Source organism: Callorhinus ursinus, unplaced genomic scaffold, assembly GCF_003265705.2.
Source record: "Callorhinus ursinus isolate GAN/ISIS: 27379988/994484 unplaced genomic scaffold, GSC_fseal_2.0 scaffold50, whole genome shotgun sequence".
NCBI lineage: Eukaryota > Metazoa > Chordata > Mammalia > Carnivora > Otariidae > Callorhinus > Callorhinus ursinus.
Genome location: NW_027397112.1, coordinates 8,168,155 through 8,191,573, shown reverse-complemented (window position 1 = coordinate 8,191,573; position 23,419 = coordinate 8,168,155). Strand labels below are relative to the sequence as shown.

General features: G+C 42.9%; 1 protein-coding gene across 5 annotated transcripts in view; it reads right to left on the bottom strand.

Annotated features, from left to right (window-relative positions):
* TEX2 (testis expressed 2) overlaps positions 1-23,419 on the bottom strand; it is a 102,282-nt gene that overhangs the window by 40,769 nt on the left and 38,094 nt on the right. For all 5 annotated transcript variants that reach the window (XM_073883258.1, XM_025890143.2, XM_025890139.2 and 2 more), the window contains exon 2: positions 17,783-19,442. In XM_073883258.1, coding sequence (XP_073739359.1) covers positions 17,783-19,417 — 1,635 coding nt within the window. In that variant the 5' untranslated portion in view covers positions 19,418-19,442. The remainder of the gene's footprint in view (positions 1-17,782; positions 19,443-23,419) is intronic.

Genomic DNA, 23,419 nt, shown 5'->3' with positions numbered 1-23,419 from the left:
CACACAGATGATCAGAAATTAGGCATTAAGAATTATAGATATAATCAACAGTATGTCAAAATCCAAAGATATATAGTAACTTAAATGAGTAAAATTGTGCTCCAGGAGCCCCCCCAACAACATAAATGTACTTACTTATACATTGATCTTCAAAAAGAGCACACATATTAAAGTGTATGGGCAGTGTACAAAAGCCTAACATAAAATTATGGTAAAGCTACTCATAGCGATGATCAATATTCATCATTTAATCCTCTACCTGCCCCACAGTCCTTTTTCAGATGATACAGTGGCCCAGATCTTTTTAAAAAAAGTTCTCTAGGGAATCTTAATTGATTCTCTTCCATGCCCCTCATTTTCTTCTTTTTTTAAGATTTATTTATTTGAGGGAGAGAAAAAGCATGTGCACATGGTGGGGGGGGCAGGAGAGGGAAAGGGAGAATCTCAAGCAGACTCCCCACTGAATGAGGAGACCAATGCAGAGCTCAATCTCACGACCCTGAGATCATGACCTGAGCAGAAATCAAGAGTCAGATGCTTACCCAACTAAGGGGCCACCCAGGTGCCCCTCTACTCCCTCATTTTATAAATGTTTTTGAATTGAGCAGAGAAGTACTAAAAATCACAATGCAATTGGGAATGTCATTCTTCTCAAAGAATGGCCATTTCCACAGTGAGTACTTGAGTCTCACACTTAAGTCTTGACCTGAGAGCCTCTGCAAATGAGGAATCCTTAGAATTCTATTTATTTATCCATTCATCAAAACATGCACTGAGTGTATGTGCCAAGTAATGTGTCAGGAGTCGATACAAAGATTTAAAAAATGACAGGATTTTTGACTCAAGGATGCTCCCAAATCAGTAGAGAATTAGGTCTTCATTTTACCATGTGACAACCCTGCTGGAGTAACCATTAAAAGGTCGTCACAAAGAGTACCCTGAATGTAAGTAATGTTTTTACTTACATAATGTAAGTAAAAACAGACAAACATACTTCGCCATGGGGTGTGTGTGTGAAATTTATGAGACAATTATATAGTTTTATATATCTTAGTAGGTTTTTGTTTTTGTTTTGCATGAGTTAGGAGTAGCTCTCCCACCTCCTAATGCATCGCTGCTTCTATTAAAAATGTCATTTGAATGGGCAAGCAAGTGGTCACAGAAAGAGGGTGTAATCTAGATGTTGCAATGATCAGAGCAATGAAATGAAAAGGTGGACAAGCAACAAAGAGACTGTGGGGCCTGAAGTGGACTGTACAGTCAGAGCATCAGTTTGGGTAGGTTTATTTTGCTAAGTTTAGAACTAAGGACATTCTTTGGTTCATAGTTTTTTGTCTTTTTCCTTAGTCTGTTATTATGGTGAAGTATATTCATGGATTTTTGAACGTTGAACCAGTCTTGCATTCTTGGGAAGATTATGTATTGGTCATGATGTGCTGAAGTTGGGTCACACCAGCTCAGGAGAGCTAATTCTACACATCTCTTCCTGACTCTGCTGTCAGTGACCTCACATTGGTAGCTTACAATTAGCCATGGTGGGAGGGTTTTGTTTTGTTTTGTTTGTGGGAGTTTTTATACAATGGAAATCAGTGAACGGTACAAAGAGGACTTCCTCTTGATCCAGAGAGCCAGTTTAACAGCACAGTACTATTATTATCCTTTTTATACATTACAGAATTTGGCTTGCTAATACTTTGTTCATTTGTCACCCTAAGTTCATAAGGTAAATTGGTCTATAGTTTTCTTGCAATATCTTTCAATATTAGCTAGCCTCATAAAATGAGTTGGGAAGTGTTCCTTCTATTTTCTGGAAGAGTTTGTGTAAAATATTTCTTCCTTAAAGGCTTGGTAAATTTGCCAAGGAAGCCATCTGGGCCTGCAGTTTTCTTTGTAGAAAGGTTTTTAACTATGAATTCAATTTCTTTAATTTCTACTGGAAATTAGGCTATTTCTTCTTGAATGAGCTTTGGTAGTTTCTGTCTTATAAAGAATTTGTCTATTTCATTTAAGTTGCCCAACCTCTGGGCATAATGTTGTTTGTAGTATTTCCCTATTACGCTTTTTAAGTCTGTGGAGTCTATTTAGTCCTAATATTGGTAATTTGTACTTCTAAAATAAGCACTTAATGTTATTAATTTCCCTCTAAACACTGCATCAGCTGCAATTTGTGATATGTTGTATTTTCATTTGATTAAAATATTTTCTCCTCTTCCCTGTGATTATCTTTGGACTCACAGGCTAATGAGAAGTATGTTTAATTTCCAAATGTGTGGGAATTTCCCAGATATCTCTCTGTTACTGATTTTTAGTTTAACTTCATGACGGTCAGAAAACATGCTTTTTATAATTTCAGTTCTTTTACCTTCGTTAAGTTTTTATGGCCCAGAATATGGTGTATCTGGTGAATGTTCCATGAACACTATAAAAAATATGCATTTTCTATAAATACATTTGTCTTTTTAAACAATGTTTGCCTAAAATGTTTCAAACAACATTTTTGCTAAAGATCTCCTGGCATATAATCCACAGTTTTCTTTTTATCCAATTTGGTTGCAGAAAATACTTTCTTACCTAAATAGGTTTACTAGGCCTAAAGTTCTAAAGGCAACTAGATTAATAAAGAATTTGAAGCAGATGTGATTTTTCTGGCCTGCTTCAGAGCCATGCTCAAAGGCCAGGTTGTATTTACTTGCAGAGCTACTAAAACCAAGAAGAATCTGTGGAGGGAGGGATGGAAGGGCTGGTGCTTAAGAATTTCTTAGGGCCAGGGAATGACAATGAGATTAAAATAGAAACTTCTATCAGTGTCATTTATGAGCTGTTTAGCCATACAGTCCCCACTAGGGATTGCTCTTCTTGAATTATTTCACTCTGAGTGTACATCTCCTGCCTAGAATAGAGGCTATTTGAGGATACATGGCATGTGTGATACCCTCTGTGGGATCCATAATTACATCTTAGCTGAAATGTTAAACCTTTTATCACTGATTCTTGAGTTTTGATAATCATAATTTGATGTAAGTCAAACATTTCTACAATATCTCCATATAAAAGATTTTTCATTTGTTTCTGGCTATGTAAAATTATAGTGGACATGTAAAAAAGTCAATAGAATTAACATGATACTGGAATTTTGGACAAAATACCCTGCATTACAGTTGTCATCATCACCAGACCAGAAAGGCTGAAAAAAAAAAAAAAAGATAAGCATATTATGAAGTTATTCTCAAATAACAGGACAGTCTCTGAGAAATAGAGTAATGTGAGCTGTAAAGATTTTCCCCTTTTGAAACTCCTGAGACTGTACAGGTTAACTGATTTACGAATAAGAGGCATTTGGGAATAAAAGGTTGTTTCTCTCCAATTGCTTTCATTTTGCCTTTCCTAGTAAGTCAGAAACCGCAGAATTGTCCAAGGAAGCACTGTCCAATGGAACTATAATATGAACCATAAATATGCATCATGAAAATACATAATTTTAAATTGTCTAGTAGCCATAATAAAAAGAAAAAAGGTAAAATTAATTTTAACAATGTATTTTATTTAACTCAATACAGTCGACCCTTGAACAACATGGGTTTGAACTGTGCAGGTTCACTTAAATGCAGATTTTTTTTCAATTAATACAGTATACTACTATAAATGTACTTTCTCTTCCTTACGATTTTCTTTAGCTTATTTTAAGAAATGGTATACAATACATATATTGTCCAAATATGTGTTAATCGACTGTTATTGGTAAGGCTTCCTGGTCAAAAACAGGCTATTAGTAGTTAAGTTTTGGGGGAGTCAAAAGTTATACAAGGATTTTCAACTGCACAGGGGGTCAGTGCCCCTAACCCCCACATTGTTCAGTGGTCAACTGTATATCCAAATATTATCATTTCAACATATAACATTAACAATTATTAATTATATTTACATTCCTTGTTTTGTACTAATTCCTCAAAATCCAGCACATATTTCATACTTAGAGCACATCTCAGTTTGAACTAGCTGCATTTCAAGGGCTCAATGGCCCTATGTGGCCAGTGGCTACTGTATTACCACACATCCAATTCGTAGGTTCTGGCTTTTCGAACCTAGACACCTGGCTCAAGCAGAATGATCAAAATCCTCCTCTCTAGCTGACACTTCCAGGATTCTAAATTTTATTTTATATTAAGTAATCTCTATACCCAACATGGGGCTCGAACTCTTGACCCTGAGATCAAGAGTCATATGCTCTACCAACTGAGCCAGCCAGGCGCCCTTCTCGCTGATACTTACAACACATGCAGTTTTATGCTGTGTTTTACTAGCTGCTTTACCAAATTACATGAGAGAAGATAATGTAAGTAATCTTCAGATGCAACATTCAATCTCAGAAATTCAAAACCACTTTAAAAAGCTAACAGGTGGGGTCCTGGCTGGCTTAGTCAGAAGAGCATGCAACTCTTGATCTCAGGGTCATGAGTTCAAGCCCCATGTTGGGTGTAGAGATTACTAAAAATATATACATACTTAAAAAAAAAAGCTAACATGCAATCTTAAAAACTAAGGAATAAAAGTAATCTAAGTAAAAGGCTAAAGTTTTTGAAAACTCTTATAGTTCTATAAGGTCATTAAAAGATGCTCAATTTGCAGACAAACATTAAGCTTTTAGCTTATTCCTCTGTTTTTTAGTAGAAAAGAAGACAAGACACACAGGCACACGTGTTAGGACACAAGTACTGACTGCTTCAGCTCATCTGTTTACAGGATCACCTGGTGAAGAGCCATCACTTCGTACTAGTCTAACAAACTGCTGCATGGTTACTATTCCTGGTAAACTCCCTGTATCTGGTTAACAAGAGCAACCACTTCCAGTGCTTCAGGGATTTGCTCTCGACCCAGCAGCCTGAGCTCCTACCCAAGCCAGAGAGCCAGCCCTCTGGAGTTTTTGCTGGGCTGCAGCCTGTGACACCCCAACATGGCCACAGTTCCAAGATGATATATGGTCATCCTTTGCTGACTGCTCTGGCAGATAACAAGCAGGTTACCTCTACCACTCACCAAATTGCAGAAATATTAGAACAACCTGATTTAGAGGTATGTGGAGGAGAAAAGAGAGTTTCAAGTCCTACACAGTTCGGGAACAAAACACCACACCTGCCCCACGAGAGGACACTGGTGAGAGGCAGGGGTAGGCCTAGGAAGAGAATCTAGGAGATGCCTTTCCTCAGGAAAGGTCCACAGGGTTCCAACCTCCCTTCTTCTGGTTCAAGGCTGGCTTGAGCTTCCTCCTCCCCACACTCCTCAGAATCACCAGTGGCTGCATTACAACACAAAGGGCCCTGAGGCTTCTCCTTCCTTTTATCTTCACATTGCCTGCTTCCTACTCTACCATTTTCTTTTCTTTGTGTTCAGGAGCTACCAGAGGCTAAAGCCCATGGCTGCCAACAAATAGATACAACCCACGAATCAGGATTTCAACTGCATGTCTATTGTGGACAATCATTTGTTAGCTTTAGTGAGGCCCGACCCTTAACCATACATGACAGACTGCTGGTCAAAACACTGCAACCCACCCACAAACATTAGCAGAACTGCTTAGTCTGACACGCCTATGTTCCAATCCTGGCTTCGCCACTTGCTAACTGCCAAGTTGGATGATGCTTATCCTTAGACCCTTGGTCTTCTTGCCAGTGAGAAAGTCTAACATGGCTTATTGCCCAGCTTCATGCCTCCCCCATCCCCACCTTACCCTCTGCTCCAGCCGTGATGAATTTCTCCATGCTAACAGTACTTTACTGAGGTACAATTTGCATATACAGTAAAAGGAACAAATCTTACCCGTAAGATTTTTAAGATATTAATATTTGTAATAATAGCTGACATCTGAGCTCATATTATGATCCAGGCACTTCAGGTGCATTAGCTACTTCTGCCAATTACCTAAAATTTTCTAAGTGAGCAAAATGGTGAGAGAGGTTAAGTGATTTGCCTAAAGAGGGGTTTAAAAAAAAAAAAAGTGGCCCAGAGAGTGGCAAATCCAGGACTTAAGCCAAGTCTACCTGACTTTGAGGCCCAGGCTCCTACCTCCCCACCATGGCATGGCCCACCTTCGGTCTGGCTAGTCATCCCCCACGTCATGGCAAAGGTGACACTTCTCCCTGGAATCCTCTCTGATCACCTAGGCTCTGTTCTCTATTACCTTCCTCCTATCACTGTATCTGTTAACTGCCTGGTCTACTTGAGTACAAACACAAGACAATCAGAGTTGTAACAAATGTTCATTGACTGAATACATGAATGTAGCCTAATTCAGATGGCACCCGTGAGGATTACATGAAATCTGTACGTAAAGCACAAGTGAGCAGGACAAGCTGGTGTGCTCTTCACGGCCTGTGAATACTGTTCTACCTGCATAAGCAGAGAGAAGCACAGAAGGAGCTGAGCTTCTCTTAAGTGCAGAGACTGGCAGAGGTTACTTTGAAGAAGGCTTGGTCACTGCTCCCAAGGAGAAAACCAAGTTATAATTGCACAAAATAGCACAGAACAGGAAGAATCTTAGAATAAAAGATGTTTAAGCTTTTCAGGACAGAAACTGAATTAGCCACTTCTCTGTAACAGAGAGAGGTAGGTGTTGTGACTGGTGCTCGGGTTTCTTGACTCCCATGCAGGGCTCCTTCCAGAACATTACAAGCTTTGATAGGAAACCTTGACAGACTCACAGGGGCTGCTACTTGACCTGCATCAGTCAGGCATCCAGGATACTGATGGCCATTGGGAGGCTCGGGCCAAGAGGAAACCAGGCATGATTCTCCTGCTTCTGTCCCCTAATGCACCCTATTGACCGCAAACCACGCAGGCTGCCCTTGCAGAAAGTGATCTCCCAATGCAAACCCCATTGCTTTTTGATACCATCAATCGGCCAACTTTTTCCTGTAGCTTGGCCAACCCCCTGGATTCAGCTGCAAACAATTTCCAGACCTAAGCAGTCAAATATCAGATCTTGAGAGCATGCAGCAACTTCAATGCCTTCCCCCCAGTTTCCCATATAGTGCCCAGCTGTCTACTGCTCAGCTGTTCTACAGTTCTTAACCCTCCATTTTTTACCAAGTAAGATGTTTCTCCAATTTTATTTTGTTATGGGCCATAGGAGTGGGGATAAAGAGATATAGTGTATAGTTAGCAACTCATTCCATTTCAACAGCTCAACTAAAAACTCAGAGATGCTCTCAACCCACACTAAAGCAGCTCAGACAAGCCTTGTTTCTTTCAGAGGCTGGAGCTGTTAAAATGGAGACAGTGCACGCACTGGGGGACAATGACCACAGTCAGCTGGCCTGCAGCTGCCTGGCTCACAGACTGGTCCTGTGATCCTGTCTGTAAAAGGTCAGGGGTTTCTCTTCAATTCTCCACTGGGCTTAGAAGCCATGTCTGGTTGAAAGTATAAACCACAATCTATAAAGGGACTCATTTAATACTTGGAAAGATTAAAAGCTGCAATTAACCTTTTGCAAAATAATAAAGTCTGGAAGAACTACTATTGTGTTCACTTTCAGTTACAGTGCCAGCCAGGAGGTCAAGACCAATGCTCTCTCTTGGTCAGCTTGACGCTGTGCTGACCAGAGCAATGCACCAGCCCTCTGGCCCGAGGAAGCGATGGGGCTTTCTCTGTCTTCAGTGTCGTGGGGCTGACATTGTGCTGTCACATGGCTGTGCTGGCATCTGAGGCTGCCTGTCACTCAGCTCCCGGGCATCATTCCTTCATCTAGCCTGTCAGGGAAGGAACAAATCCTAAACATAAGGACGGAGCCAGGGCCTGAGGCCCCTCCTGCTGAAAATCCTCTCTGAAGCCCATAAAAAAGCTCGGGGACTTTTGTCTCCCAAACTAAAGCATAAGCAAGATTTTTCTCTTTGCAGGTTTCGACGCTTTTTGATGGATTAATGGTTTAGAACTGGATCATCAGTTAAAACATGATCTCACAGATCATGGACTTAGAGACTATGGCAGGAACAGTCTACTTAAATTTATATAACTTTAGATACAAATTTGATTTTACCCAGAAAAGACAAAAAAACCTACAGACGTATAGACTTCATACTATGAATGACAACCTTAAGCCAACAGTCAACATTCAAAATAAATGCTACTCAAAGAAACCATCAAGAAGGGAAAAAAGTCCATTGGGGAGAGGAGCACCAGCATCAATACCATCCACATCCTCCAACTGACTGCTCCAAGGTCACCTTCACGGCCACATCACTAGAAGCACTGGGGTCAGAGCTAAAGCCACAGACTCTGCAAAATGGCCTTTATCTCAGCTTTTCCATCCTTCAGGGCAGCATCTACCCAATTCAGGTGACCAAAGAACAGTTTTAGAATGTACAGGCAAATAGTAAAAAGTAAGAGAAAACGAGCATTCAAAAATAAAAATGTTTTTTTAGAGAGGGAGGAAGGGTAAGGACAGAGGGAGACAGAATCTCCAGCAGACTCCACACCCAGTGCAGGGCCCAACGTGGGCTTTGATCTCACGACTCTGAGATCATGACCTGAGCCGATATCAAGAGCTGGATGCTTAACCAACTGAGTCACCCAGGCGCTCCTGAGCATTCAAATTTGACAGAAAAATAACATGATCTCAGATGAATCACTGAAATAATCAAGGTCTGACTTATGTTAACACATGATAAACAGGGGCACCTGGGTGGCTCAGTCGTTAAGCGTCTGCCTTCGGCTCAGGTCATGATCCCAGGCTCCTGGGATCGAGCCCCGCATCGGGCTCCCTGCTCAGAGGGAAGCCTGCTTCTCCCTCTCCCACTCCCCCTGCTTGTATTCCCTCTCTTGCTGTGTCTCTCTCTATCAAATAAATACAATCTTAAAAAAAACACATGATAAACATTAAATCATATTAACAAATTTTGAAATTATAATAGATTAACAAGCCAATAAATTAGTAGTCTCCAAACTTTTCAGATCACAATCCTACCAGCTAAAAAATTTTGAGTATATACCCAAAATATATCCATTTACTTACAAATTATATACATGTTCTAATATATTACAGCTTTTTTTGTGAGTAAAGTGATATAAGTTTATTAAGTGAAGATACAGAAAAAGCTCTCAAGAGTGAGAGGGGTCCCAACAGGGTTGCCCTATTACAGCTTTTATAAAAAGTAAAAAATATAAATTAAGAGACAAAGACAAAATAATTGGCCTTCTGCTAATTTTTAGCTTTTCCTTTCTAACAGCTTTGTACTCTCTTCAGCTGACACCTCAATGCATAATATATATATTTAGGGTGAAGCTCATCACTAATGATAAAGAATAAAATCCACATTTCAAATAGTCTTGTTGATAACTTCTAAGGATTTCGGCAAAGGTCAACATATGGTCATCTGTATGTCAAATATTAGCAAGGCTATTACTTTCTTAGAGTAAAAAATATATACAAATAGAAACTTTTAATTCTTCCTTCTCGAATAGTGTCTTCAGCAACCCATCTTGGAGACCACTGAAAAGAAGCAAAAGAATGAAAACAGTTCACAATTGCAGCCTCAGGAACCAACACACTAACAGGCTCATGCTCTGGCGCCATCTTGTTGGCAACCTCCTTGTCTTGGGAGATACAGCAAACTTCTTCTTAAAGGCTAATGATTGGGGTGCCTGGTGGCTCAGTTGGTTAAGCATCTGACTCTTGATTTCAGCTCAGGTCATGATCTCAGGGTTGTGAGACTGAGCCCTGTATCAGGCTCCCTGCCCAGCATGCAGCTTAAGATTCTCTATCTTCTGGAGCACTTGGGTGGCTCAGCTGGTTGAGTGTTGGCAACTCTTGATTTCAGCTCAGGTCATGATCTCAGGGTCGTGAGATTAAGCCCTGCTTTGGCTCTGAGCTGGGTGTGGCATCTGCTTGGGATTCTCTCTCTCTCCTTCCCTGCCTCTCACACGCACACTCCCTTCTCTCTTTAAAAAAAAAAAAAAAAAAGAAAGAAAAGATTCTCTTTGCCTATGCCCCTCCCCCTCAAAGGCTAATTATTGTACAATAAGAACAGTCTTCGATGAACTTAGTACTTTTTATATATTAAAATAAATTTTAGAGGTGAAAAGATATCTAGCATTGATTTTTTTTCATGGTTAATACCTTACTCTCCCAAAAAACATGACTGAGAACTCTCAGACCCACTACGCCCACAGCCTCTCTCCTCACTCCATAGATAAAATCTGCAACAAAACTAAAAAGCATGGTCCTGGAATAGCTAGCCAGAATCCAGAATATGTTTTCTCAAGGAAATGATGCTATAAACTTAGTCATATGTAAGTGAACTAGAATTACTGTTTAGCCATGTTGTAAGCTAAAGAGTTGAGTGGGAAATTGGCAAAATGTTAATAATTGTTGAAGCTGAGGCTGGGCCTTGGGTACATGGGGTTTCATTATACTATTCTCTTGTGTACACTAGACATTTTCTACAATAAAAAGTTAGAAAGTAAAAGTTCAAGAAAAATCATTCTGGAGTCACCTGACTTCCTTAACCTCACTGTTCCTATGGAATTCAGGAAGCATTTTCTACACCGTTAACTCTCCACCCAACTTTAAAACATGGGTACCTGCTTTTAAGTGAGGGCTGCCTGCACTGAAACATCTCACCTGGTATTTCTCAAGCAACAAGGGACACTAGGAAATAGCCATATTTATAAAAACCATCCATAAAAACTCAAGTGACCCATTATGGGAGCAGGATATTTTCAGTTCAGTATAATGTAGAAAGAAATGTTTTATTTCTCATACTCACTGTATTGGGGGTTATAAGACACCAACAAAAAGCAACCCAAGTCTCTCTTGGCTGTAATGGGGCTGTTCTCTTCTAAGATTTGCACACTCTAATTTCTTAAAAGAATTGCATGAAATTGAGATTAAATTTACAAGTTTGAATTTCTTCTCAAAATTTATAATGTTTTCCTTACGAAATCATTTTTACATATCAAAACCAAAGCCTGTATTTAGGGACTGCAATGATTTAAAAAATCTATCCCCGGGGTGCCTGGTTGGCTCAGTCGTTAAGTGTCTGCCTTTGGTTCAGGTCACGATCCTAGGGTCCTAGGATCGAGTCCCACATTGGGCTCCCTGCTCGGCGGGAAGACTGCTTCACCCTCTCCAGCTCCCCTTGCTTGTGTCCCCCCTCTCACTGTCTCTCTCTGTCAAATTAATAAATAAAAATCTTTTAAAAAAATAAATAAAAAATCTATCCCTCTTACTAAAAATCCAAATGTGATATAACCTAAGGAAAAAAGGTTCTCTAAAATTCATTTCTATTAGTCTTGCAATGGTGGAAACATAATTTTAGTTGAACTTCTTGGGCCATATCTTTTTTTTTTTTTTAAGATTTTATTTATTTATTTAATGAAGAGATAGAGAGAGCCAGAGAGCACAAGCAGGGTGGAGGGGAGGGAATGGCAGAGGGAGAAGGAAAAGCAGTCTCCCCACTGAGAAAGGAGCCTGATGCAGGGCTCAAGCCCAGGGTCCTGGGATCATGACCTGAGCCGAAGGCAGATGCTTAACCAACTGAGCCACCCAGGCGCCCCATGACATGGGCCATATCTTTTAAAAAGAGACAGATTTTTTTTATGTTTGCATTAAAATAATTTTAGAAAAAAAAAAGAGAGAGAGACAGATCATCACTCTGGAAACCAACATTCTACTGTTGTGTTCTGTGGGGTGGTTTGTAAGTCTGAGATAAAGAATTTACCCATGAATATAATTTAAAACTGCATGAGTCATACACTCAAACATACATCTAAGAACCTTATGAAATCTTCAGGAAGCTTATCATTACAGACATGTGGAAACATCAGGGTACAGGAATGGCACTGAATTAAGTACACTCCTAGTCAAGTGACAAGTACATTCTTTTTTTTTTTTTTAAAGATTTTATTTATTTATTTGTCAGATAGAGCGAGTGTACAAACAGGGGGAATGGCAGGCAGAGGGGGAGGCAAGCTTCCTGCCAAGCAGGGAGCCCAATACGGGGCTCGATTCCAGGACCTTGGGATCATGACCTGAGCAGAAGGCAGACGCCTAACCGACTGAGCCACCCAGGCTTCCTGTGACAAGTTCATTCTTAGAGAAGCATCCAACTTGTTAAGAATGCTCAGCAAAAACAAACATCCCAAATGCAATTCTTCTGATGCCCAAACCCACTCTTTCCCAGGGTCCCCAGCTCAGGGTATCTAGCTAGTGACCCAAAATAAAACCCCCAGAAGGTTACCACACAGGGGTTGTTGCTCAAAATGAAGCCCTTGGGACTCTGCAGCACACATGAGGCTCTGCCTTGAGCTAACATACCCAGACTGCCAAGCTTTCAGTCATATTAGTGTCTCCTAGCATTTTGATCTTCCCCCCCGCTCTCACGCGTTCGACTTGTCACTTGGTGCCTGTGTAGCCACCTTTCTCTTATTTGCTGCTTCTCATCAGCAGCATGAATGTATGAAATCATAATGTATGAATCCCCAAACATTAAGAACAAGCAGGCTTTGGAGGAGGTTCTAAGAGCCGTTCTGTGGACTTGGTGACAACTCTTTGGGCTTCCAGAGGTTTTGACTGCTTCCATCCCAGACGAGAGAGCTGCTGACTGGCAGCGTCGAGTGAGAGATGGTGGAGGATCATGAGGCCTAATCAACCACATATCAGTTTTTGAGAACAGCTAGTACTTGGCTGCTAACAGTCTTTGTGACTCTCCAACCCATATACTCACCACTGCAGAAATGTCATTTTTAAAAAAAAATATTTTGTTTATTCATCTGAGAGAGAGAGAGAAAGTGAGCGAGAGCATGGGCAGGGGGGTCAGAGGGAGAGGGAGAAGCAGACGCCCCGCTGAGCAGGAAGCCCGACCCGAGGCTTGATCCCAGGACCCCGGGATCATGACCTGAGCCAAGGGCAGGCACTTAACCTACTGAGCCACCCAGGTGCCCCTGTAATGGGGTCATTTTTAAATACAAGTGTCCACAGTGTGGATGGAACAGTAAAATCACCTGGATAAAGTACAAAAGAGCTTAACTTTTCTCCTCCCTTTCATCTTCATGTGAAGTCTCACTGAAGAAAAACTGCAATGCTTTCTGAATTGTTTATGGAGCCAATTTAGGACTCAGGACTCTCAGTCCTGGACCCATCACTGAGAACTTACATGGCTCTGAAGTTTAAAGACACACAGTCTCCTAAAATAGTCCTGGAGTACTAACCCTCCTGCCTGTCTGGTTCATGGGGCTCCCAGATACAATCTACTGAGGGCACGAAGTACAGAGGATCACTGTCAATGCTGGGCCTCTATAGTAGAGATCTTTATCATGGGCAGGTTTTATAACCCATGTCTGTGAATTTTTTTTTTTTTAAGTTTCCATGCCTGCCCTCAAGAACTGCACCATTACATCCTCCACAGAAAATAATTCAAAACAGCTAATTCCCTAAATCAAGCCTATTTTCAAAAAGGGGCTTTTCCGACCCTAGAAACAGGTTCACAGATCTGTTTTATAAAGAAACCAAGGCCCATCTCCTGCATCACTCTTAAAGCCGTAAATCTAGAGAGCAGAAATCTAGAACTTGCCACTATCCCCATTTCTCTAATGCTCTACTTGGCAGATGCCAGCAGTCTTTTCTCCCTTTGAATTCAGGAGGCCAGTACAGGTAAGAGAAGAGCAGATTTGCTGCCAGAGATTTCTAAGTAGTAATCAAGTTCCGAATCCTGTCAAAAATGGACCATCTTGGCTTTTCCACTGCAGTGGGAAAAGAAAAACCTCTCCATAATCTGTACGTTTTGGTAATTATTTTTTGTCTTCTTAAAAGACCACCCCTTTCAACCCAACTAAATTTTTTCCTTAAGTATCAGGGATTTCTTTTAAAAAGCAACTTCATTAGGAGATGACAGGGTCAATACTGCCTCACCACCTACATTTCCGGATAAAGCCTCATTCATTCATTCACTCATTCATCATCCATCCATCTACCTACCTATTCATCCAATAAGTACTTATCATGTGCCCATTATGTGCCACGTGCTGAGGACACAACGATGAACACGATGGACATGGCCTGTGCATTCATGAAGCCTATGGCGGACTGGAGGAGACAGGCAATAAACATACATATAACTAGGGATCTTGTAAGTACTATGAAAGTGAGGCAGAGAAGGCAAGCTGTGCCTCAGACTTTGGGCACCCCTTTCCACAGTGCATAGCTGTTGCTGGGAAGAAGTTGACCAGCCAAGTCCCAGATTCCCTAGGACCCCTGACATTTTGGAGGACCCATGTGACTAGCTCACAATGGAATGTTGAGTAGAAGTGATGTGTGTCACTTCCAGGTCCAGGCATTATCAGAAGGCAGGCCTTCTTTTGCTCTCTCACTCTCCTCCTGCCAGCTGGATGCAAAGAACTCTAATACCCTAGGCAGGGGTCAAGAAACTGAGCCTGAGGCCTGTTTCTATAAATGGGCCACACCCATTTATTTACACATTGTCTGTGGCTGCTTTCCTGCTACAATAAAGAGTTCAGTGATTGCAACAGAAACTATATGACCCACAAACATAAGATATTTACTATCTGGCCTTTTAAGAAAGTTTGCTGAGCCACAAGATGGAAGGAACTTGGGCCCCTGCATCAACATGTGGGCATGGCCACCCACCCACCAGGAATACCCAAACAGGACTGTTCCACAGGGAAGAAACAAACTTGTAATTTGTTACAATAGCTAGTGTTATCCTACCTCTTACAGAAAGTAAAGCACAATGTCCAATGAGAAAATGTAACAGAAAATAGATGCTTGAAGATAGATTCCACTATACTTTCCTTTTCTTATCACAACAATTGAGTCCTAAATTTAACGTCAACACTGCTAAATGTTTAAAGCGTCATATTTTTTAAACGGTTCCCCAGAGTATGATCTCCAACTCAGTAAAATTAATTAAGCCCAAAGAACATTTGCATTTGAAATCTTTGGCTTACAATATACATACAACCTACCCTTCTAATCTGTAGTAGTGTTCCTTTTATAAAAAAAAGTATTTAGCCAGGTTTCCTTTTTTTAAGATTTTATTTATTTGACAGAGACAGACACAGCGAGAGAGGGAACACAAGCAGAAGGAGTGGGAGAGGGAGAAGCATGCTTCCCGCGGAGCAGGGAGCCCGATGTGGGGCTCGATCCCAGGACCCTGGGATCATGACCTGAGCCGAAGGCAGACGCTTAATGACTGAGCCACCCAGGCACCCCTTTAGCCAGGTTTCTAAAAACAGCCCAGTACACCAAACAGAAGACCCCAGGCTAAGATATAACTTTTCCTGAACAGTAATGAAGCCACCCTAAACAAGTCAAGGGCTCAAACCAGTTTAAACTGAATGTTATGGGGCACCTGGGTGGCTCAGCCAGTTAAGCGGCTGCCTTCGGCTCAGGTCATGATCCCAGTGTCCTAGGATCAAGTCCCACATCGGGCTCCTTGCTCAGCGGGGAGCCTGCTTCTCCCTCTCCCTCTTCTGCTCCCCCTGCTTGTGCTCTCTGTCAAATAAATAAAATCTTTAAAAAAAAGAATTAAAAAAAAAAACCTGAATGTCACGATTGTTAGGCATCGGAGTAATAAAGAAGTACCATTTTTCTTTGCTAAAGTTATACTAACTGACTTACAGCGCATGTAACTCAGGCAGTCACAGCACCACCCTATAAAAAGCATAGCAACCATAATGAGTCACTCTTACTCCACTTCATATATTAATACTAAGCTTAAATGTGTCATATCCTCAAGACTCAGCATCAGCTTCTCTTAAAAAAGAAAGTCCCATAACATACTGCCATGGGAAAGAAATAAAAAAAAATCAAATACATGATTCATTAAGTCAAAACAAAAAGAGTGAGCATGCACACGTGTGGTGTATATATACTCACAGAAATTTAAAAAAAGAACAAAACCAAGATATATAACAAAATCGTTAATTCCTTCCCACTAGTATGACAAAAAAAAAATAATTTTTTTCTTTGGGTTTCCTGAGTTTTTTAAAAACTGTCCGCCTGGGTGGCTCAGTCGTTGAGCGTCTGCCTTCAGCTCAGGTCATGATCTCAGGGTCCTGGGATCGAGCCCCGCATCGGGCTCCCTGCTCAGCAGGAAGCCTGCTTCTCCCTCTCCCACTCCCCCTGCTTGTGTTCCTCTCTCGCTATGTCTCTCTCTGTCAAATAAATAAAATCTTCAAAAAAACAAAACCAAAAAAAAAAAAAACATTGTCCGTGTATTTCTTTCGAATAAGATAAAAAGTTTATGAAACTAGAAAACAAATAGTATTTTGGACCCTTAGAGCATTCTTCCCCTTGTTTTGCTTTTTTGTTTTTGTTTCTATTTTTTTGCAATAGAAAGAGATGCTGCCCTTTTATAAGCATTCTTACTTAAACAGAGGGGAGAAAAACCCTATTAAAAGAGAAATGAAACCAGCTTTGAACTACCAAAAAAACTACCAAATAAAACCCTAAAACCAAACCAAAACAACAAACCCAGAAAACAAGTGTTGGCAAGGATATGGAGAAATTAGAGCTCTCGTGCTCTGCTGGCAGGAAGGTGAAATGGTACAGCTACTGTGGAAAACAGTATGGCAATTCCTCGAAAAATTAAAAACAAAATTACCATTAGATCCAACAGTCCCACTTTGGGGTATACACCCAAAAGAACTGAAAACAAGATCTCAAAGAGCTATCTATACACCCATGTTCATAGCAGCATTATTCAGCATAACTAAAACATGGAAGCCACCCAAGTGTCCACTGTTGGATGAATGGATAAGGAAAATGGAGTATATACACACAATGGAATTATTATTTGGCCTTAAATGAAAAGGAAATTCTGACTAATTCTGATTATGCTAAGTAAAATAAGCCAGTCACAAAAAGAAATACTGTCTGATTCCACTTATATGACACTTGGAGTATTCAAAATCAAAAAGACCGAGTGGAACTATGGTTGCTAGGGTCTGGAGGGAGGGAAGAAATGAGGAGTTACTGTTCAGTAGGTATGGAGCTTCAGGGGTACAAGGGACAGACAGTAGTGATGAGGGCACAACAATGAGAATGTACTTCATGTACTGAACTGTACACTTTAAAATGGTTAAGATGGTCAATTGCACGTTATTTGCATCTTACCACAATTAAAAAATCATATGTATATATATAAAATGTGTATATGTGCCAATGACTTACAAACTATATAAGCTACAGCTGTAAGTTTATATCTCGTATATACATACCACCCTAATGAATCATCCCAGCACCCTCAGGGGGGGCCCAAATCCCGAGACTGTTGCACACTGGGGAGTGAGGTCTCTTTCTCCAGCCCCCATCTTATGGTGCACAAAGGAAGGAGGAGTGCCAGCAAGGCCAGTCATGACACCAATTTGCCTTCTCTTCCTCCTTTTCTTCACTGGCATTCCAGGGGCGCTGAACCCTCCTCCAGGGTCTCAAGAATATGCAATCCTAGCAGACTCAGCTATAACAAATCCTCAGCAAGTAGCAAATCCCTGGAAAGTTTAGAGAGAGACTGAAATACGAACTGGATGTAAATGCTACTCTCTAGCACCCTGGAGACCTTGAAAAACTTGGTGAATTGCTAAACGTGAACTAGAATGAGGTTTCCCAGAGAAGTCTCTTGCTTGGCCGGAGAATGAAGAGATCCCAAAGCCTCAAAAACACTGCTTGTGTGAAAACCCATGGCAATCAACTAAAAAAATGAAGTTGGATCTAAAAATCAGGCTGTAGGGGAGAGAGCGCATGTGCTCACCAGCGGCTGCAGAGAGACTTACCTTTAGTATTTCCGGTTCTTTGATATCCAGAGATCTTGTGTTCCAGTGTTGTAGGTTTTTATGTAATCTGTGATATTTATGAGCACTTGGTGGTGTAAAAAACCAAATCATGCAAACCGCAGTCATGAATCCAAGACCAATTCCCAGAAAGAGTCCACTCACGTAATGGGGGAGGGGGAGGATGAGGTACCCATAGACACACATTATAAAGAAGCCCAGGGTCTTCACTGGTAATTCCGGGTGCTGCACGGCTGAGTGGGCCTCGTCCTCACTGTCAAGAGTTGGACCATCATCCGCCAGCACCTCGGGCTTGAGAGGGATATCCGGGAGCTTATCGACTGTACTCTCTACCTCTGCTTCCAAATCAAAGTCCTCGCTGTAGAGTTCGCAGAACTCTTCATCTTCTTTGCTCACTAAGGCAGACAAGGAACACTTCTCAAGAACCAGAGAGCTCGTCTTCAGGCCTGAGTCCTTCAGGCCGCACACCTGGGAGCTTCTCGGCTCCACCTCTCTTGAGGGCTCATCTGAGGCCCTGAGGTGGTCCCTTCTGGGGACACTGGGGTCACTCTCGCAGCCGTCTCCCTCGGAATCACACTCCTCCTCCTTGATGCTGTAGTTGTTATTGCTTTCCAAGTGACCGTTCAGGCTGGAAAGATTGGAGAGCTCTGAAGCACTTGAAGATAAGGCTTTGGGCCTGTGGCTGCCACTTTCTTCCCCTATAATTTTACTAAGGAGCTGAAAAGGCTCATATATGACTTCTGAAAGGCGTCGCTTAGTGTCTTCGATTTTAGCCTCCATCTCGGGCACTTTGAAAAAGGAGCGCGTATCGGAGGGAGAAGTCAGTGGGGAGGAAGGTGCAGTTTTGGAGTCCCCACCTGTGTTGCGTGGCTGTGTGAACTGCTTGAACAGGTGCAAGTTGAGCTTGGAGTCGGGTGGTTTACAGGACGCGGTGTCTGCCTCCTGCCGCGAGGTGTCTGTGGACAGAGACTTGACTAATGTCTTCATCAAGTGCCTGTGCCTCGAGGCGTGGTGGGGTTCTTTTGGCTCAACCTCGGTCGACAGGGACTTCACAAGGCTCATGAAGGGCTTGGTGCTGGACAGGGTAGATGAGGCACTGGAGGAGAGGACAGGAGACTTGGAAGGAGAGGACAGCGGGGAGGAAGAACCGGTTTTCTGCTCAGAAAGGGATGACACACTGGGAGAGCTAGCTAAGGGGACTGACGAAGATGACCCTGGGGACAGAGCCAATGGCACCGTACTTAATACTCGCACTGCCAGAGGAGGGGACTCCAGCAGCTTTACCGTGTTCTTGGAGACAGGCAAAATGGCAGGGGACACGGACAGTCCATCTGCAAGGATGGGCTGGGCGGCAGAGCCAGAGGAGTCATGGCCACCCTGCGGTTCAAGATAGAGGTCTTCCTTGGCTTCGAGCGCTGTTACAATGCTTTGGTCGTCCAGCCCCTCCTCAAGGTACTCCCTGAACTCCTCCTCTTCCTCCTCCTCCTCCTCCCCGGATGCCGAGAAGTGAATGGCGATAGTGTCTCGGGACACGGACCTCTGCACGTGCACTCTGGGGGCTGATGGTTTTGGCATGTCAATGGTTTTCTCGGCATGGCGACCATTCAGACTTGTCATCGCCGGCTTCGCGAGGGCTCAGGCTCTGCGGAAAGAGCAAGGAAACTGGAAGTCAGAGAGCCGTTTCCGCACAGGAGAGGCTATCGTGTGCGCACTGGAGCACAGCTCCCTTCCAAATGGTGATTATGCTTTTACTTGGCAGACGGCCACTGTGGCTCACCTGAACGGGTTTGATGGTTTAATTTTCACCAGATAAATCCCAGTTAGGCATTCTCTTTTATGAGCAAGCTACAAACCGGTATTATAAAGGCCATACGATCTGTCTGACTTCACAACAGCTGAGTAATTGTTTCCACCCTCTTAACTGGCTTGTTTCTACCAGCTATTCTATATTTCAACACTTGAAATACCTGCACAATAGATGTTACCAGCATTACTTCAGAAGTCCAACGGAATAGAATGCAGCAGCCTGGGGATTTTGAGGATCTTGGAACAAAAGCTTCACCACTGTTTGCTAGCTATAAAAAGCCAACCCAGGATGATCACTGCTTCCAGTGCTATTTGCCCAGCAATCCTAACAATTATGTGGCTTGCTTCTCCCACCAGGACTCATACTGTCTTGCCACAGAGAAGGAGCAGCAAAGTCTCCAAGGGTGGAAAGGGAAATCTCTAGATGAATTGCTATCACCCTGTTGGCTCCTTTATTCCCCAAATGGCAGAGTACTTAGGTAGCCATGAAGACATGGTCATATTCTGGGGCTTCAGGATAAAGGAAACATATTTTAAACTGAACCCAAGATTCAGAGGGCAGGAAAATTAAGTCTCAATGCTGTAACCCATCACCACCAAGAACTCCATTAAGGGCTATGGTGAGAGATGTGGAAGCTATGCTTTCTGCCCTTCTGGAACTCAGCGGCCAGCTGGGGAGAAGACAGACACCTGAAAAGCTGGGCAGCAAAACAGAAGACACCAAGCCAACCCTGTGATATCTAGCACATTACCTCTCTCCCTATTCACTAAAGGCCCATTTGCTAGACACCACACACCATGACAGACCCTACAAAATGGAAATTAACACCACAATCTGGAAAGAGACCCTATCAAAGGAGCTAAAACACACTTGAGGAATGAACTTCAGGTGTTCTGAGGAAGCTAAGACCAGTGTGGGAAGCAGGATACCTGCTCAGCCTCTTAAACTGATGGGGAAGGGGCGCCTGGCTGGCTGGGTCAATAGAGCATGTGACTCTTAATCTCAGGGTCATGAGTTCAGGTCCCAGGCTCTAGGCGTGGAGCCTACTTCAAATAAAAAAAAAAATTAAAATTAAATAATAAATGGATGGGCAGGTTGTGGCAGAAGGGGCATGATTAGAAAGAAGCGAAAAGGTGTAAGATGAGCATGGGCATGATGTGTCCTGCCAAATGGGCCTTTACCTCCAGGAGGGTGGGTGGCTGCTGGGGAGCAGGGGGAGACCAGCAGTACAGGAGCAGCATCCTGGGGAGTGCAAGCGCAGCCTTGGGAGCTGCTGGTATATACGTGCTGGCAGGCAAATAGAGCTTCTGGCACTTGCTCTTTTTCCACCTGACTCTGTGGGACCTTGAACAAGCCAAAACTTCTCTGGTTCTCAGAATCTTCATCTGTAAAATGGAGGATCACGAGTTCTTTCCAAATCTAAAATCCTACATGTTTATAGATGACTGTACACAACCCAACATAATACACTTATACAAGTAATCTACGAGAGACGATCAACACTACATTGCTTGCTTGTTTCTTTAGTTTGAAGAACTCCTATATTTGAGTCTTCTGTCAAATATTCATGTGCAAAATGCTGGCACCTCATACTACCAACAAGAGAAAAAGTAAACCTTTGGTGGGGGTGTGGGTGGCAAACAGTGATCCTGCGTCACTAGAGCAGAAAATACCCCAATGATGACCAGAACGACCATTCAAGAGCACAGTCACAACATGGACACATCTGAAACTACACATTTTTAGCATCAATACTTAAGAGAAGTTATATTCATAGCAACTTTCCAACAGAGTTTTGCCCATGCTCACCATGACCCTCAGGCTTTCCTATCCCCAACAGATTCAGGAAAAGAGAATGATCTTTATGGGCAGACAAAGCAATTTAAATCCAGGAGCTGAGGGCAAGTTAAAAAGACACACAGCCTCAGGTCCAGGACAATCCTTCCCAGTTACCTTTAAACCAACAGGTTTGTAAGCTTAGTAAGAAGAAAAATACCAAGTGCGACACGTTTTTCATTTAACTGTCACCTGGTTTTATAAGCGTAATTTAAGAAGAAAATTATAAAGGTAATTTAAAAAGAAAAGTTTGATACTTGATAATTCTCAGTAGGCTGAAAAATAAGCTTCATTTAAATTGCTTTAATAACAGGGCACCTGGGTGGCTCAGTCAGTTAAGCGTCCCATGCCTCAGCTCAGGTCATGATCTCAGGGTCGTGAGATCAAGCCCTGTGTCGGGCTCCCCACTCAGTGCAGAGTTGGCTTGAGATTCTTTCTCCCTCTCCATCTGCTCCTCCTGCTAGTTCTCTCTCGCTCTCTCAAATAAATAAATACAAATCTTTAAACTGTTTTAATAACATAAAGGATGACCTGTAAGGCTCTGCTGTTCTGAGGCTGCTTCACGGGTAGCGGTGGCTACAAGTTAAAATGACTGCGGGCACAGGGGTAAAGACAGAGCATGATTTGGGGGCTGAACAGTGTGAGTCAGTCCTCTGGGAAGCAAGGCAAGAGTGGAGAGGCCTGTCTATGGTTGAGGGTGGGATGGCCTGGGAATCCGCAGGCAAAGTCCGGTCCAGGCAGCAGCCAAAGGGAGAAAACAGAAAACAGTAGTGTATCCAGGAGCGTGCGGTACAACGAGCAAGCACCTGCCCAGGAAGGACCACCATCGGGGCCTCCTTGACCAATCTTCCTCCACACAGTCAGGCCCCCTGACTTGCCAGTTGAAGGGGCCTCTGCTCTTCTCTGATCAGACTGTCTCAAGGCCTATGTCAGCCAGTAGGGCCCAAGTTGGACCCCACGGAGGGCTGGGTGCCAGGGAGCCAGCTAAGGGCAGGCAGTCTGGCTTACCATCCAGTGTCTTTCTCCCCCGCATCTGCACTGACCAAAGCCTTGCTCTACTTCACCAGATTCGGGTTTTTTGTAGGCTTATTTTTATGTTTGTGTTTTATCTATTTTACCTGATAAAATGTGATAAAACATTGATAAAACCTGCCCTGTCAGGCCACAGCAGCACTACTACTGTTTAAATAGAAGAAAATCTCAGGGCCCTGTTTGCTCATCTGCAAAATGAGGGGATTAGATTGAAGAAAAGCTGCTTCTAGGGCCAAAATTGCTAGATAATTGAACGTGGTAGAACCAGAGTCAATGGTTTGAGTTCTAGACAACCCATCAAGTGGGTCACTGCCTCCTCCCGGGGACTACTGCAAGCTCCCTCCTCTCTGTCCTCCAGTGGCTGGCTGCTGGGGCCAGCAATACTGACCCTCCCACAGTAACAGCCCTGCAGGACAACCAAGGTCAAGAGAAAAGAGCACCTGACTGTTGCCCAGGAAGATAACGTGGTTTGTCCAAGGCCACGGACCTGACCGAGAAGGGGGAAGGGAGGGATAGTTAGACATGGGCTTTTGACACTGATGTCCTGAAGCCTTTTTAACCACAGCAGGCTGCCTCCTCCAGCATGTCATGCACGTGCTTTATGACTGCTTTGTCCTGGACTTGGTACCCACCCCCTGTGCTCCCTCACAGACAGGTCTCCCAGGGACTAAAAGCTCAGTTCTCAGCCACCAGCCTGTGACCAGCCGTGTGGAGAAATTAAGAGTCATCTCATTATCCACCTGACAATCTAGCACCTTAAAAAAGTAACTAGCTCCTGCCCTCTACTCCAACTCAATTATAACCGGACTCCAAACAAGGAGACAACCTTATCAAGCCCTCAGGAACTGAAAGTCCAGAAAAGGAAATTTCCTTCCCAACAGGTCTCCTTCTTCCAAAGCCACCAGCAGATCACAGGACCCTGGGCTTTGACACCGGCTCCTGAG